The sequence below is a fragment of the Bidens hawaiensis genome, unplaced genomic scaffold (assembly GCF_021521415.1).
Source record: "Bidens hawaiensis isolate Kalapana, Puna unplaced genomic scaffold, B.hawaiensis_p1.1 tig00009076_1, whole genome shotgun sequence".
Classification (NCBI taxonomy): domain Eukaryota; kingdom Viridiplantae; phylum Streptophyta; class Magnoliopsida; order Asterales; family Asteraceae; genus Bidens; species Bidens hawaiensis.
In genome coordinates this window covers 205,410-223,856 of record NW_027491666.1, presented here as the reverse complement: position 1 = coordinate 223,856, position 18,447 = coordinate 205,410, and the positions used below count along the sequence as shown (strand labels likewise).

General features: G+C 35.9%; 3 protein-coding genes and 2 non-coding genes across 5 annotated transcripts; 3 read left to right on the top strand and 2 right to left on the bottom strand.

Annotated features, from left to right (window-relative positions):
• The first annotated feature begins 930 nt into the window (after nucleotides 1–930).
• Nucleotides 931–5,301, top strand: LOC143531065 (heme A synthase COX15-like). The gene is made up of 7 exons (XM_077026451.1): nucleotides 931–1,221; nucleotides 2,313–2,614; nucleotides 3,159–3,384; nucleotides 3,940–4,185; nucleotides 4,559–4,669; nucleotides 4,759–4,890; nucleotides 4,978–5,301. The coding sequence occupies exons 1-7, from the start codon at nucleotides 1,000–1,002 to the stop codon at nucleotides 5,146–5,148; spliced, it is 1,410 nt and encodes a 469-aa protein (XP_076882566.1). The 5' UTR covers nucleotides 931–999; the 3' UTR covers nucleotides 5,149–5,301.
• A 273-nt stretch (nucleotides 5,302–5,574) lies between these two features.
• Nucleotides 5,575–8,243, bottom strand: LOC143531063 (small nuclear ribonucleoprotein SmD1a-like). Its single transcript, XM_077026450.1, has 4 exons — nucleotides 8,201–8,243; nucleotides 8,024–8,100; nucleotides 6,103–6,294; nucleotides 5,575–5,820 (listed from the first exon to the last, which is right to left on the bottom strand). The coding sequence occupies exons 1-4, from the start codon at nucleotides 8,212–8,214 to the stop codon at nucleotides 5,756–5,758; spliced, it is 348 nt and encodes a 115-aa protein (XP_076882565.1). The 5' UTR covers nucleotides 8,215–8,243; the 3' UTR covers nucleotides 5,575–5,755.
• A 2,993-nt stretch (nucleotides 8,244–11,236) lies between these two features.
• On the top strand, nucleotides 11,237–15,303 carry LOC143531050 (putative amino acid permease 7). The gene is made up of 7 exons (XM_077026440.1): nucleotides 11,237–11,321; nucleotides 11,389–11,625; nucleotides 12,919–13,012; nucleotides 13,226–13,440; nucleotides 13,553–13,686; nucleotides 13,764–13,991; nucleotides 14,795–15,303. Exons 1-7 carry the CDS (start codon nucleotides 11,237–11,239, stop codon nucleotides 15,194–15,196), a joined length of 1,395 nt encoding a protein of 464 aa, XP_076882555.1. The 3' UTR covers nucleotides 15,197–15,303.
• A 623-nt stretch (nucleotides 15,304–15,926) lies between these two features.
• On the top strand, nucleotides 15,927–16,087 carry LOC143531093 (U1 spliceosomal RNA). Its single transcript, XR_013134964.1, has one exon. It is a non-coding gene; the product is annotated as a U1 spliceosomal RNA (small nuclear RNA).
• A 2,143-nt stretch (nucleotides 16,088–18,230) lies between these two features.
• Nucleotides 18,231–18,390, bottom strand: LOC143531094 (U1 spliceosomal RNA). Its single transcript, XR_013134965.1, has one exon. It is a non-coding gene; the product is annotated as a U1 spliceosomal RNA (small nuclear RNA).
• Between the last annotated feature and the right edge of the window lie 57 nt (nucleotides 18,391–18,447).

Genomic DNA, 18,447 nt, shown 5'->3' with positions numbered 1-18,447 from the left:
ATATTAAGGATAATTGATCCAAAAGTCATATAAGGATAACATATCCTCCACACAAAAATATATGCGCCCTAACAGTTGGTACAAACTACATGGGTTAAAGATGTAATTTTCTTAGTTACATAGTGTTTTAGGCATATTGTGTAAAACTTTTGTAAATACAGGGACTAGATGTGTTAGTTTGTAAAGCTTAGTTATTATTAGCCGTTAGAACAAATTTGGGGATACATTGCTCCTCCTTGGGGCCGGCCGCCCATAAGTTTATGTAATGATTACTTCATATTTGTTCGTTTGTATTCATTTAAGTGTGTTCATTATGTTTGTTCATATATGTTTAATCATTTACATTCATTCAGATTTCCTTTCAAACAAACATACTACACACACGAACATGTTTATTTTACAAATGAACAAACACGATCACAAATATTCGCTCAATCAACTATTTGTGTTCATGTTCATGTAAAGTTAAATGAACGAACACGAACATATCCTTCTTCGTGTTTATTCAATTCACTTAGGTTGTTAACTATGGAGGGATTTTAAAGCCCCTTCACGTCATCGCCACATTAAAACGAGACTTCGAAGACCTTCATCACGTCTCGTTGTGGTTTAAAGCTCATTTACTGTCCGATTATGTGTGTGAGCGAGAGAGAGAAAGAGAGTGAGTGAAAAGTAGAGGGGCCCACAAAAACACCCCTATATAGTCAATTTTTGTGACCCCCCACCCCCACCCCCACCCCACACACACACACCACTTGGCGGTGTTCACTTCCAAAACCAACCCAATAAAGCCCCTAATACCACTCATAGCGAGGAGTCTTGCAATCAAATCCAACCATTAAATAATTACCACTTGATTCATTTCATGGTCCTCTTCCATCCACGTTAATCCAGTCCCTGAACCGGCCGGTTCACTCTCCACTATTAAACCCCTCCCCTCAATCAACTCTTAAACCCTAGCAACAAACAGAAACCAAAACAAATCACAGAAGAAAGAAAATGTTGGAGAGCAGATTGATTACAATCATTAGAAGGAACTACAAATCCATCAATCAAATTATCAAATCGTCGTCGTTTGTATCTCACGGCGGCCGGGATAACATCTCCGGTCGATTTTCTCCGGATACTTATTATTATTCAACTTACCGGAATGTTACTAACCCAACCGCCACAAGAAGCTGTTTCATCAATGGGTTTCGAACCTTGCATAATCTCAACAAGGTATTATTATTCAGTTACAATTACCTGACCCGGACCCGACCCTATTGTATATAACCGGGTCTGATTGGTTCGGGTCTTACCCACTTTATATAGAGAGAAAATGGTCAGACTCGCGAGACCCGGACCTGGACACTTTTAATGGTATTCTTAGGATCCGGGACCCAACACTGTTGTAAATAACCACGACTGATCGGTTCGGGTTTTGCGGGTTTTTCCTGGTTTATGCCCACCGCTAAATTTGTTAGTTTGTATTTTGATCATCAGACGCTGTTTTATGTTGTGTTGTGTTGTGTTGAGGTTGATCCATGTTATTGATTTGGAGTTTGGATTGGCCTCTTTTTGTATCGATCGATTTACACTACAACGATCAGAGGCAAACTTGTTTCGATGATCCTATACATGATTATCCGAACAAGTTTGACTCTGATTGTCGGTAGTCTAAATCGACTAACCTCTGAGCTCTTTTTTTAAAGCCTGAGTTTGGCTCAGGAATCATTTATTCAAGATTGAGTGTGGCTCTTTTGTTATTTATTAATTAATTTGTATAAATTTTAAACTATATTTATATATTTTTGAGAAAAACCTTAATGAGCCTAAGCTGAGCTCGAGCTCGAGCTAGGTTGTGTAGTGTAAAATTAAGACTTAGAAGTACAGAAGAGTAAAAACTTAAAAAAAATACACTAGGCTCGTTAACGCTTGACGAGCCTAAACGATTTTCCCATGCAAAGCTCGAGCTCGGGCTTAATAACTAAATGAGCTTTATTTGATGCTCGGACTCGGTAAGGCTCAGCTGGTTTGAGCTTTTTATCGATCTGATTTCGAGTAGCTCGTAAGAGGCTCGGCTTGTTTGCAACCCTAAGTACATGAATGATATACCTTACAGTGAATTTGTATGAATGCTAAACATCTTCAATTTGTGTTCTTGTTAGTGCTGAATATGATAAGTAATTTTCATTTTTCATAACTCAGCTAACATTATGCTACTTTAAGCTCTAAAAGAATGATGTCCTTTTGCTCTTTTGTTAATGAACTGAAATAGCATGCGCACTTGTTTTTATCTCAACAGTTAATTTTTTTTTAATATTTATTAGGGTTCATACAAACCATCTTTTAAGTACATGTCCACCATGGCTGCAAATGCTTGCAAGGAAAACAAGGAGACCGTTAAGCTTCTTGTTACAGCTGGACCTCATGCTCAGAAAGCAATAGGAATATGGCTTTTTGCATCGGCTGCATGGGTGTTCAGTATGGTTATTCTCGGAGGTGTCACACGCCTTACACGGTCCGGTCTTTCAATGACCGACTGGAATTTTACTGGCAGCCTTCCTCCTTTATCAGATGAAGACTGGTTGATTGAGTTTGAGAAGTACAAACAATCCCCAGAGTTCAAGCGGTTAGTTTAATAATCTGTACGTGTACCTTTGCTTGACTATCATTGACTAATGATGCCAATGTACCTTTGTTCTAGAAAGATCTATTTCAGTTACCACGTATAATTGCATTGTTGATACATCTTTGTGGATTGTCATTCCATAAAGATCACTATATTAATGCTACAGTAATATTGCAAATTCGATGTTGCTCTAATTGAGAGTGAAATTAAGGAGTACTCGATTATTTTGCTACATTCTTAAGCGAACCGAACGAACACAAACGAGACTTGTTCATCTTCGTTCTTTTAACTTTAACTTTAACCAAACAAACGAACGAACACGAATATTTATTTCAACATTTTTTCTTAGTCGTGTTCATTCGTTAAGAAAATGAAAATGTCATTGTTCGTTTATGTTCGCTCATTTATTAAATAAATGAACTTTCCTTGGAACGGGTTCATTTGCAGGTTTATTCTTTGTAGACAATATAAAATATGTTAATATTCAGTTGAAATCAGCTAATGATAGACATCACTGATTGTACATGATATTGAACTCTTGCAGTGTGAATAGAGGAATGAGTATTGATGATTTTAAGTTCATTTATTGGATGGAATACATGCATCGTATGTGGGGCCGGGCACTCGGGGTCATGTTTGCACTCCCGTTTTCATATTTTATTCGAAAAGGTTATATTAATATACGCCTTGGAGCTAGACTCGCGGGTCTATTTGCTCTTGGTGGTGGCCAAGGGTTGATTGGCTGGTGGATGGTTAAAAGTGGTTTAGAAGTAAGTGTCATCTTTCTATCTCTATTAGGCTTGTAAATGAACATGAACGGAGCATCTTCGTGTTCGTTCGTTTAAGTTTAACTGAACAAATGATTGAACTCGAACAGTTAGATGAATGGTTTTTTTCTTGTTCGTGTTTGTTCGTTAAGAAAGTGACGGTGGTGTTTGTTTATGTTTCTTCGTTAAAAAACAAACGGTTCACTTACAAACATAACTGGACATAGATGAACGAACATAAATGGGCTAAAACCAATTAAAAGTAAATGTAAACACCATCGTGTTGGGTCTAAAAAATTATTAGAACTAGACTAAATTGTAATTGTCTTAAAAAATTTAGCTACATATTTACCAACGTAAATGAACGAACTTAAGCAAACATAAACTTACCAACGTAAATGAATGTAAACGTTCACAAACATAAATGAACTAACAATACTCATGATCATGTTCGTTCATTTAACTATATGGCAAAATGGATGGGTCTGGCAAATTGGGTAACGGGTCAAATGATTTGGGTTTTGAACAATTTCTGTATTTAATATTATTTTTATTTAGGAGCCACCCTCCGAGTATTCTCAACCAAGAGTAAGCCCGTATCGTCTAGCGGCTCACCTGACTTCAGCTTTTGCTATATATTGTGGACTCTTTTGGACTGCTCTTACGGTTGTTATGCCCGAACCGCCAACCGAGTCAATGGCTTGGGTCAAAGGGGCTGCAAAAGTTAAACGGTTAGCTCTTCCAGTTGGCATTATTGTTGGTATAACTGCAATCTCGGGAGCTTTTGTTGCAGGAAATGATGCAGTATGTTATTAAATATTCTTTCATCATTGAACATTTGAGATTAATTTCATATACACCCTTGCAAACTTGAGAGTTTTCATATTAACCCGAAACTAATAAATATTACATATACCCAACTTAAATGTATATTTTATTTAATGACCATTCTACTGCTTTTCCATAATATTTGTTTAAACTCTATTTTTATTTGAATTTTGATTGACATCAATGATAAGCGAGCGAACCAAACCATCGTCTCTGCTCTTTTGTTTGCTCAACGGCGGATAATCGAACAATCAACTGGGTAAAAGAAAGTTAAAGATGGGCGTATGTGATATTTTTTAAGTTTGTAGGAATATATATGAAATTACCCGTTTATATTAAAACCTTACAGGGTCGTGCGTTTAATACATTTCCAAAAATGGGTGATTCATGGGTCCCTGAAGATGTTTTGAGTATGAAGCCGCTTATCCGTAACTTCTTTGAGAACACAGCAACTGTGCAGGTTGTTTTATCCAAAAACTTAGAATTATTTTTAAAATGAAAATATTTAACAATGGAAGCAAAGTGTGTTATTTAACTTGTTTTCTACAGCTTGATCATCGTATACTTGCAACTACAACGCTCGCATCAATATGCGGTTTATGGTGGTCAACAAGAAGAGTCGACTTGCATCCAGCTGTTCGGTCTTTGATTGGAAGCACTGTAGGGATGGCTGCTCTACAGGTATTTTACATATAGTGATGGTTTGCCTTTTTTAACATTAACCGAATATGTTAAGTGGTTAATTAAAGTGAATATATATATTTGCAGGTTACTTTAGGCGTCTCAACTCTTCTATATTATGTGCCGGTTTCACTCGGCACGGCCCACCAAGCTGGGGCTTTGACGCTTTTGACTTTCATGCTTCTTCTTAATCATACCTTGCGCCGACCATCGCCCATGCTTCTAAAATCGCTGCCTGCAGTTGCAAAGATGGTTTAATTGATAATGAATGCTCACCACAATGTTTAATTTTTAGATGTTTTCAATATTCAGATGTTTGCTAATATTCAAAATTAACTGCCAAAATTTGTTTTGTAAGAGCCTGACTTTTGTTCTTATCACGTTTTCTATATAATACTTATTTTCAAGCCATAAGCTATCAGTTAAGCTTTCTTGCATTTCTATCTCGAGTACTAAAGTTGCATTTACGGTTTACCAATTACAATACATGTTTCACCATCTTACAGAGTTACAGTTGCTTTCATCAACACTGTTTCTGTTTTTTACAAATTTTTTGGTCAAATTATTAACGATTTTAGAAAACAACTAATCAAATCAGTCAAGTTAAAAAGGTACAGTTATCTTCGAGTTTGTTCAAACTTCAAAGTGCCCTCATGCTCAACTATTTCTCAATAACTGGTCAAATGAATATTAAAGATCAAAGATTTATACTACATGAATAAAAATACACAACTAAGTGCTTGTTGCCAATTATGTCGGAAAAGACACATCAAAACCATCTAATATTCAGAGGTCCATAAACAAACCACAGGCACACTCTCCACATAGCTTAACAAATAACATATAACAAAAGATAGTGATATATCTAACGCCCACGACCACCACGTCCACGGCCTCGTCCTCGGCCCCGACCACGTCCCACAGGCTTCCCTGCGATCAAATGTAGAAAAAGTCAAACCATGAACATAAAATGATTGACATAGCAACTCCATCAAAAAAGGGTCAACTAAATAACTCGCACAATCCATTTGTTATACAGGCTGTTTGAATTTGGTTTATATAAATTCGGATAAAGTTATATTACTGTTTTGAATAACCCAAACCGAACAGTCCAAATTCAAATCTAAACCCGATAATATGAATAAGCCAAATCAAATTATTAACAAATGGTTGTAGCATATAAAAAAGAACGCTGAAATATATGAAATTTACCTGCAGTTGGCTTCTTGGGCTTGACTCTAGGCGTCTCTTCAACTAGCAAAGTCTCCAAATTCAAGCTGTCGGGAAGTATGTAGTAACGAATATTATTGCCTCTCACGCTCAAGTGGTCAAGGGTTACAGGGTTTTTCCCTTTCAGTGTCAACTTCACCGTCTTCAAGTGTGTGTTCATGCTAATATCAACACCTACATCATACAAAAGCAATCAGGTTAGAGTGAGTTCACAAGCATAAAACTTTCACATCTCAAATAAACACGAGTGATAATACACAACTATATTGACCAACAACACATAAACCACTACGTATCAACGACTTAAGTATGATGTGCCTGTTTTAAAACATCAGCGTACACCATAAAGTATATTAAAGTGTGTACTTAGAAACATGTCTACCTTTTCAGAAAACACATCTAAACTAATAGCACGACTTGTGAATATTGCAAAACGACAATGACTTCTAAATTCTAATCAGTAGCAGTCAAATCAATAATGAACTAAAAAAAGGTTGCCAATCCGATCTTGTAGTGTATGAAATCAGCATTAATAATTGTTGCCAAAATCATTCCAGATTAGCACGTATTAGAGTAACCCTCGAAGGGTATTTTAAGATCAAAGCAAACATACAAAGTTAAAACATTTCTAGAACCATGGTACTTAACTATTCTTTTTGAACGACCATTGTTCTTACAAAATTGATGAAAAAACCTCTGCAGTCTAAACCTTGCAACAATTGTTGAACTCTGTTGAGTACTTAAGTTATAAAGAGTTAAAAGCAAATATACCAGCCATTATTGTCATTTGTGTCACAAATAAATGATTCTTAAATTAGATAATGTTAGTTTTGCACCATTATAAAAAAGAATGGTTTATTCCACAGTAACAACCAGATGCTGAAAACTCCAATGAACGAATAGCCACATCTACAGAGACTGTAGAGTCGACACTCTAACAAAATCCGTCTATACAAAAACACCACTCTACATAAACTCAAAACTTAAGATTACAACTCCAAAGATATAGTTTCAGAAAAATCTTGTCTTAAAGACCACATAACAAGCAAATAAAGAACTGCACCCTTGTAAAAGCACGCACAAAGCTGTAAACGAGCTGGACAAGACCTTGTTGGTGTTGGTCCGTTAAGCTTTTGTCGGAAAAACAGACAGTTCACTAACACTCTACCGAACGAAAATCCATGTCCGTGTTAGTTCATTAAAGAATTTAGCCTGTTCATGTTAGTTCATTTCCGTTCGTTAATGTTGTAAACGGACACTAACGAATGCTATTAGACGTAACTAGACGCTAGCGAACACTAATGAACAGACAAACATAAACGAACCTAACTAACCCTATCAAACGAACAGAAACGACACTAACAAACAAACTAACATAAACGATTACATATTAATTCGAGAATAATATTCCTAAATCCACACCAATACAGCCACAAATCCAAAATTACACCCAATATATTTATTAACTTTTTTTTCAAAGTTTACATAGTAATCAAAACAGAACACTTTACATAGCAAAACAAATAAATAACAACCCAACCAAACAGACATAAATGGACATTACCGAATGTTAACATACACTATTGAGCAAACACAGCCTATGATCTGTCTATAGCCCTAAGCACGCCCATAGGTCTCGAATAACACTAACCATTAAAAATTTCATGAAATCGGTGGGCCTCGGTAAATAAAAACAATCAAATTAAATGCCTAATAATTAAGATAAAAATCAGCTTCATATTCAAAACAAGACTCACTGGAATATAAAGAAACGGCAACAAAACGAGTGAATTAAACCGTAACCAGACCCCGAATGTACTGAAGGACATTTTAGGGTTTAACAAAACCCTAGCATTACAAACAACCACCAACAACCATACAAATTAATAAAACAAAGAGTTACCTGTGATGGTTCCATGGACAACTGTTCCATTTTTGAGCTCAATCGAGACTGTTTCGTTGTTCAACTTCATCAAAAACCTACATATTATTACACGAAAGGGGTAAATACGTCAGTCTAATGCTACTGCAAATTAAACATAGCAAAATATAGAGAGTTGGTAGAGAATAATATGATTACCTGACGAGCTTCATTGTGGCGAATCGGAAGAGAAGCTAAGCTAAGCTAAGCTAAGCTAAACTAGGGTTCCAAAAATTGAGATGAAGGAAGCGGGATATGTAACGCCATGTTATGACTATATTATTCATTGGCCATTGCTTCGAATAAGCTAATGGGCCTTGTTGGGCTCCTTTTGGGCCTTTGGCTACAATTTAATTAATCACAATTCTATTATATGTTTGTTTGTTTGGAACTTTTGGATTATTGAATTAGATCTTAATTAAGGGATCAGCTTTTAAAAATTGTTTATTTTGATTTTTGGAAAATAGAAGTTGTTTGTGTTGGAATTTGATGAATGTTGTAAAGCTTATGCGATTTTATCTGTATCTATACTATATATAATGTATGAAACATGGGCAAATTAAGACACCTACATGTTAAGTAATTCACAACTTGTAAAGTTTAAGGTACATCTTCTATAGCATGTAAGATAGGGACAAACTTGTCCATTAGAAATTATACATGAAAAAAGCTACAACATTGCCCCCTCATCTTTACTCAACTTTTGTATGTTTTAAAATTTATTACAACTTTGAACCTTCATCTTTAACTATGTATTCTTTTTTAGTTTAATTGTAACCAACGATTTTCCAACAACCGTAACTTTTTCATACGTTAATACATTTTTTTAAAAATTACACCATAAAAATGAGCATTTTATTGTCTTTAATTTGGGTATGGTATTGCTATAGTTTTTTTCAATTAAAAAAATTAACATGTTACATATAGGCGTTCACAATTCAGTTTTAACGGTTTCTAAGTTAAATAGTGAGCTAAACCGTTGGTAGGATTTTTTTCATTAAAAACGAAAACTAAAGCGTCGAAAATTTAAACTGGATCGTTACTAATGGTTTGGTTTCACGCATTGAGTTTCAATAATAAGTTTACAGTCCGGTCCGGTTTTATATGGCCTATTTTTGGTATAAACCGTAAACTGAACTGTTTTCCATGGTTTGAACAATCAGATCCCATCATCCCTAACGGCACAAGAGTGGATCTGATACCACCTGTAACATCCCAGCCTCTCGTACCACCAATATTGTCCGCTCTGCCCACAAAGAGCTCACGGATTTGTTTATGGTTGCCCAAAACGCGTTGGTGATTGAAGAGGCAGGACATTTACTTATGAACCAAGGATCTCTCTTATCCACGGCCGATGTGGGATAGCCTAAGAGTGGGACGATGTTGTGTTTGCCAAGGGTGTTACATAAACGTTTTCAAGATTTCAAACGAACTTTGAACATCCGTAATTGTTACATGATTACTAGGATTTTGGTTTCCCGCAGCATCGCGCGGGCACCCGTCTAGTTTTATATAATGTACTTGTGTTGGTGTTGGAAGTAACTCATGCATCATACTTGGGTTAAGTTTTGTAGGCAATATGTTTTAATTAACTCATCATTTAATTATTATCAGTGGCGAAGCTTGGATGAAAATACCGGAGGGTGGGGGTGCGGGACTCAAAGTGTATTAAAAAAAATCACAAACGAGGGGGGGCTCAAATTTTCAATCAAAAATTGCTAAATTTATACTACGTATAAAAAATTTATGGGCAAAACAGGTAAATTTACACTACCACGCAAAAAACAGAGGGGGTCGGGGCCACCCCGGGCCTAACTATACTTCGCCCTTGACTATCATGTTGTAAGTTAAATAGAATTAAATAAAATAATAATAACAAAATATAAAGAAAAATGATGATTGGTTGACAGTAGACCCTACAACCCAAAAAATGGAGATTGCAGACGTTAAGGGGATACCACCCATGTCCTTTAGCGCCCCCTTGACTCTTGCGATGAAGTGTTTGGGCATATAAAGCCTTCGTGGCACCAATGACTCCCTCTAATTAGCCTCCATAACACCTAGTCTTACAATGACAACTGTAGCCTTACATTACTTAACCAAGTTTTTTATTACTCTACAATACTCATACAACCATATTTGTTTATGGTGCTTCAATTCTAAGCCTATAATGTACCCAATCATAAGAAAAGGCAATAACAGATGGTTCTTCTGAGAAGAGCAAATGAGCACACTTCTTTAAGAAAGTGTGTATAAAAGTTTTTATAAGTTCACATTTCGAAAAAAAGAGAAAATCACATTCCGAAACAAATTAAAACGCATGTCTATAAACAACAGAAAAATGTAATACATAAGCAAAAGACTAAGGTAGCGTTTGTTATGCAGTAATGACAGACGGAATGGAATGATTCATTGCGTGGGAATGAAATAAGAGGTGTTTGGTTACACAATAGAATGGAATCATCCATTACACATGGAATCCCATTCCATCAAAATCATTCCTTCTCACCCCCTTCTTTTTTTTTCATTCCATTCCTCCTTCAACATACTTTCTCAACAGAACCATCATCTAACAACAACCACCACCACTACCATAGCCACCACCATCATCTGACTACCACCGCCATCGTCACCACCACCACCTTCGCCGCCACCGTCGCCGCCACCACCACCTCGCCATCACTACTAATGCTACCATCGCTTGACCACCACAACCACCACCCCCGCCGCCTGACCGCCACCACCACCACCGTCGCCACCGCCACCGCTATTTTCATCTCCAGAGCTACCACCATCGTCGCCATTTCAGTTTTTTTTTTTTTTTTTTTTTTTTTGTAAAAAATATATATATTGGGATAGAAATATTTTTATTATTTTTATTTCATTTCTAAAATATTTTTTCGGATACCAAACAACATAAAGTAATTATTCATTTCATTCACATATGTTAATCAAACAAGACGAATGAATGGTAATGATCTATTTCATTCCTTTGTTCATTCCATTCCTTCTTCCATTCCATTGTCTCTCCATTCCATTCCTTTCAACCAAACATACTTAACGAAAAAGATGACACGTAGACACTCCCTCACGCGTTCCTCCAATCTCTTCCCGTACAAATCATCATCACTCGTCACCTTCTATTATTATTATTATTATTAACCACACTCTCACTATCACTCTCACACACCTTCAATGGCAACACAAGATCATCACTCTCCATTACTCAAACTCTCGCATTCATCCGACGAAGAATCAGGCTTCCTCTCACACAGAACCGGTATATTACTAATAATAATCATTAGATTTTATTTTGTATTTGTTTGTGATGTTGAATTAATATAAAGGGACGTTATGGACGGCGATTGCTCATATAATAACCGGAGTCATGGGCGCCGGTGTCTTGTCTCTTGGCTGGAGCTTGGCGCAACTCGGATGGTTCTTCGGTCCCCCTGCGATCGTCGTGTTCGCTGCGGTGACCGTGATTTCGACGTCGATTTTATCGGATTGTTATAGATCTCCGCACTCAGAGTATGGGCCGGACAGGAATGCGTCCTTTATTCAAGCTGTTAATTGTTATCTAGGTCAGTCACTCACTATGAGTATGCATGCATGCATGCGTATTAATATTAGGTTCGGGAGACTGGTTTGGTGCATAAAGTCTAGCAAACTATTCGACGTTTATGTTTGTTTCTTTGATAAATGAACAGATGTGAACAAAGAATTTTGTTGGATTAATTAAATGAACGAATCGAACAAAGGCTAAATTTGTTCAATTAATGTTTGCTGGATTAATTAAATGAACGAACCGAACAGGATAATGTGTTCGTTATGTCTGTTTGTTTGTTTGTTTGTTTATGTGTATTCGTCAAATGATTTTTAATATTTTTAATGACTTTTCTAAGTTTATTATATAGATTTAAGCATAATTACAAACTATGAAACGAAAAAGTATATGAGTATTATGTGATTCATTTTGTATGTAAAGTTGAAATAAAGCCAACACGAACTTGGTAGCCGGTGTAAACAACTGACACTGACCATGTTGGTTTAGGCCTTTTGGTTTACACACAAAACTTATTAATGAAAAGCCTTGCTGCAACTTCAATATTATTTGTATGTGAACTATAGAAGATATGATTAGGTATTTCAAAGAGTAAATAAAACATAGAAAGGCTGCATACTTTATTCAATAGCAAAAAGGCTATATATAGCCATTGTACATCTAACGGAAACAAACAAACTCCACCATAAAAGGTGGAGTCAACAATGACGTAAACAAACTAGTTCCTACTTTAAACTCATTCAACGTTTACCTCCACCAACTTCGGTCAACATTGACTGGACACTTATTTTACTAACTAGATAAAACAAACACCAAAATACTAATTAATAAAAACCAAACATTAATACTTATGTCAAGATTAAACCCAACAGACCATTCTCGGTTTGCCAATACAAATAAAACATTGTTTGTGTTCGTGAACTGTACATGAACAAGTTCATTTCCTTAATGAACGAACACAAACAAGAAATTTTGTTCGGTGAGGTGTTAGTGAACCATTCTCTTGTCCAATAGAAGCCTAACGAACAAACATGAATAAGAACTTGTTCAGTTCGTTTACAGCCTTAGGGGGTGTTTGGGTGAGCTTTTCAAACTTGCTAATTTGGTTATTTGATTTTTGAAAAGCAAAAACACTTTTAAAAAGCTCCATTTTGAAGTTTTTGGAGGGGCTTTGCCAAACACCTTTTGCTTTTCAAAAATCAAACAAGCAAAATTTAAAAGCTCACCCAAACACTCCCTTAAGTCTCCAACTCTCCATTGCATATTTGCATAAATGACTTCAGACTGAATTTTGAAGAGCTTTAAAATGCAGGGGAGAAGAATCAGAAGATATGTGCAGTGTTGTTAAATGAGAGTTTATATGGGAATGATATTGCTTACACTATTGCAACTGCAACCAGTATGAGGTGAATCTACTGGTTTTGAACTTTTTATCCAAAAATATCGATAATTTATGCATTCGAAGCAGTTTGATGTCTGTTATGTATCATTTTTCACAATTTGAACCACTAGTGTAGTGTGTAGATACTGTTTGATAGTGAAAGATGTTTTCTATATATATATTGGATATATTAGCATTGATTTTGGGACATTGTAAGGTGTTTAATAACATGATGCAGGGCAATATTGAAATCAAATTGTTACCATGAACAAGGGCATGATGCAGCTTGTTCATATCCAGATAGCATCTATATGCTGCTGTTTGGAGTTGTGCAAATTATCATGTCTCAGATACCAAACTTCCATGACATGGCATGGTTGTTGGTTGTTGCTGCCATCATGTCGTTTGCTTATTCCATCATTGGTTTGGGGCTCGGTTTTGCAAAAGTTATTGGTACATCTTCCTTTAATTGTTTTATTATTGGATTGTTAATGCAAATCAACATTAGTGCAGGATCAGTGTGATATATTCATGTTTCTAAAATAATGTTATGTTCGTATTTCAGCAAACGGGGAGATTATGGCCAGTATTGGAGGAGTTCCAGCAGCTTCTGCAACTGATAAAGTATGGCTGGTTTTTCAAGGTCTTGGAGACATAGCTTTTGCTTATCCATACTCCATAATCCTCTTAGAAATTCAGGTTCTTTTCATAAATGGACTTACCCGGTTGAATAATTTTTAATAAATAACTAAATTTGATTGCATTATTAAATAAAGGATACGTTGAAATCACCGCCATCTGAAAGGAGAACCATGAAGAAAGCTTCAAGGTCTGCAATAGTTATAACCACCTTATTCTATTTGTGTTGTGGGAGCTTTGGGTATGCAGCCTTTGGAAACAACACACCTGGAAATCTCTTGACCGGGTTCGGGTTTTATGAGCCCTATTGGCTCGTTGATCTAGCCAATGTTTGTGTTGTTCTTCATCTTGTTGGCGGATATCAGGTGCTTATTTTTTTAATATGGGTAGAGGTTAGGGGTGTTCACGGTCCGTTTCAGCATGTTTTGATGAAAACTTTAAGCTGAACCGACTGGTTTTCATGGTTTTATGGTTTGACAGTTCAATTTTGCTGGTTTTAGAAAAAAAAAACTTTTTTGAAAAGCATAATTTATAATTTAAAAAATGATAAGGACTAATCGTGAATATCATATATATACCTAACTTTATGTTCCCAAAAAAAGGTAATAATAAATCTTAAACGGTCGGTTCCAAGTTCCAAACTGTAACTGAATCGTAAACCATCAAATCGTTAAAACCAAACCGTGAACCGAACCGTACATATTTTAACCAACCGACTTTCTTTGGTTTGGGTGTGTCAGTCGGGTTTGACGGGTTATGAAAACCCCTACTAGAGGTGGCATAATGAACAGGTCGAGGGTCGGGTTACAGGTCAGAAAACTTAACCGAGTGTAGGTAAAAAAGGGTTGGGTTGGACTGGCTCACAAACACACTTAATATGAGTATGGGTCAATAAATAACGTACTAAATATAATAACATAACAAATTTTATTTAATATAAACAAAAGCAATCTAATCTTCTTTATAAGCGATATAGGAGGTTTTAATGCATCTGAATGCACTTTGGACGAATTTCAATCTGTTCGGCCCATTTGGCACACCAAATGAAAAAACATAACCCGAATCGACCCATTTATTAAGAAGTAGGTTGAAACTGCCACCTCTATTATTGGGTCAAACTGTAAGCTTTGACTAACTTTTCAAATTCTTTTTTATGAATGCTACACAGGTCTTTTGTCAACCCATATTTGCACTTGTGGAAACATGGTTTTCTGAGAGATACCCCGACAGTAATTTTGTAAACGCGTTTTACCAACTAAAGCTACCGTCACTAACAACATTTCAGCTAAATCCATTCAGACTATGTTTCAGAACAATATATGTTATGTCCACTACTGGAATTGCCATGTTGTTTCCATATTTTAACGAAGTGTTGGGAGTGCTAGGGGCCTTAAACTTTTGGCCATTAGTCGTGTATTTCCCCGTGGAGATGTACTTTGTGCAGAAAAAGATTGTACCTTGGTCAAGAAAATGGGTCGCACTTAAGGTTTTCAACATTGGTTGCTTTTTTGTATCAGCTGTGGGATTCATCGGATCGTTAGAAGGACTCATAACGGCTAAATTGAGCTAAATACATGTTTACTTTTCTTCTTCTTCTTCATATGTAATGTATCATCATTGTAGCATTCTATTGATATTTCTGTTTTGTTATAGATTTGTAGTTCGTTTTATGTAATAAATGTAAGCCTGAAACTTCACCTATGTTCATTGTTTACTCAAATCTCATGATAGACTTTTATAGAGTATTTTACAATCAGCTAGTATCTGTCCTGGTGGTTATGGGATAAGCTGTTTTTGTTATATATATATATATATTAACAACTAATATTCTTCTGATGTTTACTTAAATCAAAATCTAGTATTTGTTAATGTATATATGCATTTCGCAGGGCATCAATTTTTGACCATGATGAGAAAAGTTTCATGTTTAAAAAACGGGTTGTGTCAGGTTGACATGTTTAACTCGTTTAGTCAAAGAATTTGATCCGCCAACCTATTTAGTTAAGCAAGTCGACCCACCAATCTGATTAACACATTTACAACCTGAGATAATTGGGTTAAACGGGTCGTTTTCAGTTACATTATATAAAGTGTGTGTGAGTTAGGGTTGATATGATTGACACCATATTTTGGTATGTTAATTTTTGAATTAAGTGTGTAGAAAATTATTTGGAGAAAAGCGAAGGGAAAGACTGAAATGGGTTTTACATTTTTTTAAAGTTTCCTATCCCACATCGGCTGGATGGAAAAACAGGTGAGAACAGCAGGTGTATAAAAACCAACAGAGGGCTATGAAATACTCACTTACCTGGACGGGGTCAATGGATGATCAAGAAGGTCCATGGCCTAGGTTGGTGACCTTCATTGCACTTTGGAGGGGTGCCCGCCTAAGGTCGGCCCAAGTGGTCGAGCCTACGTCATAATTTGTGGCAGCGGAGGCCTGCGTTCGCGCGGCCTCCACCAATCCTCAAGTTGAATCTTTTTACTCCTGCTCAATTGATTGAATTCGAGTAGGCTTTCTTAAAGTTGTTTGCAGGTTGTTTATATCTTTCTGTCTTGAATTTGTTGACCCTGGGTATTTTGAAACTGTTTTTCAATTTGCCTCTTGTCACCTAATTTAACAAATCGAGCTAGGACATGAAAACCATCATCTGTCCTGATGTTTTTAAACGACGCCTACAAGATGTTTGTGAAAATGCCGTAGTGAAAATTGATGAGACTTTTGACTAGTTTGCATCTTTGTCTTCTATTTTAACAAAACCGATCTTGAACATGGAAATTGAAAAACAATCATCTGTCCCTGATGTTTGTAGACCATACGTTAAATCTGTTTTTAGATAATGCAGTAGCCAACTAAGATGAATCTGTGATATCTAAAATATGAAATAAAGTATGAATATTATTAGATTGATGACGATTAGCTATTACTCGCTTGTTTATGTTGTCGATGAAGGGAGTGTATAGACAGCTCTAGCCCATATAATAGCATTTACAACATTATAAGATCATAGGTTCTATCATATTATCCTGGAGTGTTGCACACGGCTTGGATGGATTGCTTGTCCAGTTTGTCTTGTCTAATTTATTATTTCATTTAGCATAAAATTTGATTTTTCTTTAATGACTTGTGCTCATTAATGTTATATGAAATTTTAAAAAAATTAAAAAAAGTTTCTTTAAGGACTCTGGTTAATAGCAAACTTGGACTTTTTTCTACGTTCGCGGACTACCTGCAAACCAAACTTGTTTTGAAAACAATCTATAAATATTTTCCGTCTCCTAAACCACCAAAAAAGAAAAAGAAAAAGAAAACTCTCCTTTTGGTAATCGAGCAGTCAAATTGTGACTAAACATCATATGCAGAAATATTAGCGACGTGCAGATCATTATTACTATAGTATACTTGAGAGTTTTGGTGCCACAAAGGCAACTTGGGCCAAATTACGGTTTTGTTTGTCTTTTTTTTATGTTTTAGTTTCGGTACCGTATAGAACGTAATCGAAACAGACTTAATTTGTGTTAAATAGAGGGTTCTGAATACAGGTAACTTGACATTATGTGTTAAATAATAATAGTGTTATTTGCCTATTTGGCATTAGTGGAAGTCATTTTTTATATACATTTTCATAAAGGTATCCATAAACCGACAGAACTGTTAAATATTTTTCTTTAAAAAATATGTAATTGTATATAGGGTGTTTATCGGTATGATTTTTGTTTTATTTGATTTAAAAAGTTATCTGGTTGATGTCGAAAACGGAACCAGATCAAATTTGGGAAGTTTAAAACTTAATCAAAACCGCATTTGAATTTGGTTCGTCTTTAGGATTTTGATCGTGTAATTGTTTTGGAACTCTTTTCCATTATTTGTGATTTGACTATAAGACAACTTAAATTAGAGTCTATTAGATGTTAAACACTTCAACTTATTTGGCTTATTTAGTTTTTTCGGTTTGAGATGAATTCGGATTCCTGAAATTGAAACATAATATCCTGAAAATTTTATATTAAGATTTAGATTTTAGATTACCTTACAAAAGAGACATGATGACACATCACGGAAGTTTTAACATCAATATTAGTTGGGGTAAGGTTTTTATTGCTTAATCATATTTCTGCTTTCATTATTAGGCCTCAATGCAGGGGGTTCAAGTTTAAATGTCAATAATACCCTTCACTAATAATTGGATAGGTGATAGCTAATGAAGGAGATGTTTATGTGATGAGTGTTGGTGATGGTCGGACGGTTTTAGCTCAAAAGCCCAAGCCCGGTCTTCGAAGACATGATCGACCGCCTGCCAGCTTATTGTGGATAATAGTGCATCCATTGAAGAGGTAAAATTTGTTATTTAACCTTAAAAGTTAAAATAATAATTATTTAAATATTTTTGCAGGAAATTCAAAGAATAAAGAGCAACACCCTGATGATTCTTGTGCGATTATGAATGATTGCGTTAAAACACACTCAAGGTCTGAAAACAGTTATTTGACTGAATAGTCTGAACAGATATTTGACTAAATAGCCAATCACCAATATAGACCTAGAGACATATTCTTAATATTATCTTCAGACGGGCTTCATCAAAATTTAGCTAGAGAATTGGTAGAGGCCGCGCGAACGCAGGCCTCCGCTGCCACAAATTATGACGTAGGCTCGACCACTTGGGCCGACCTTAGGCGGGCACCCCTCCAAAGTGCAATGAAGGTCACCAACCTAGGCCATGGACCTTCTTGATCATCCATTGACCCCGTCCAGGTAAGTGAGTATTTCATAGCCCTCTGTTGGTTTTTATACACCTGCTGTTCTCACCTGCTTTTCCA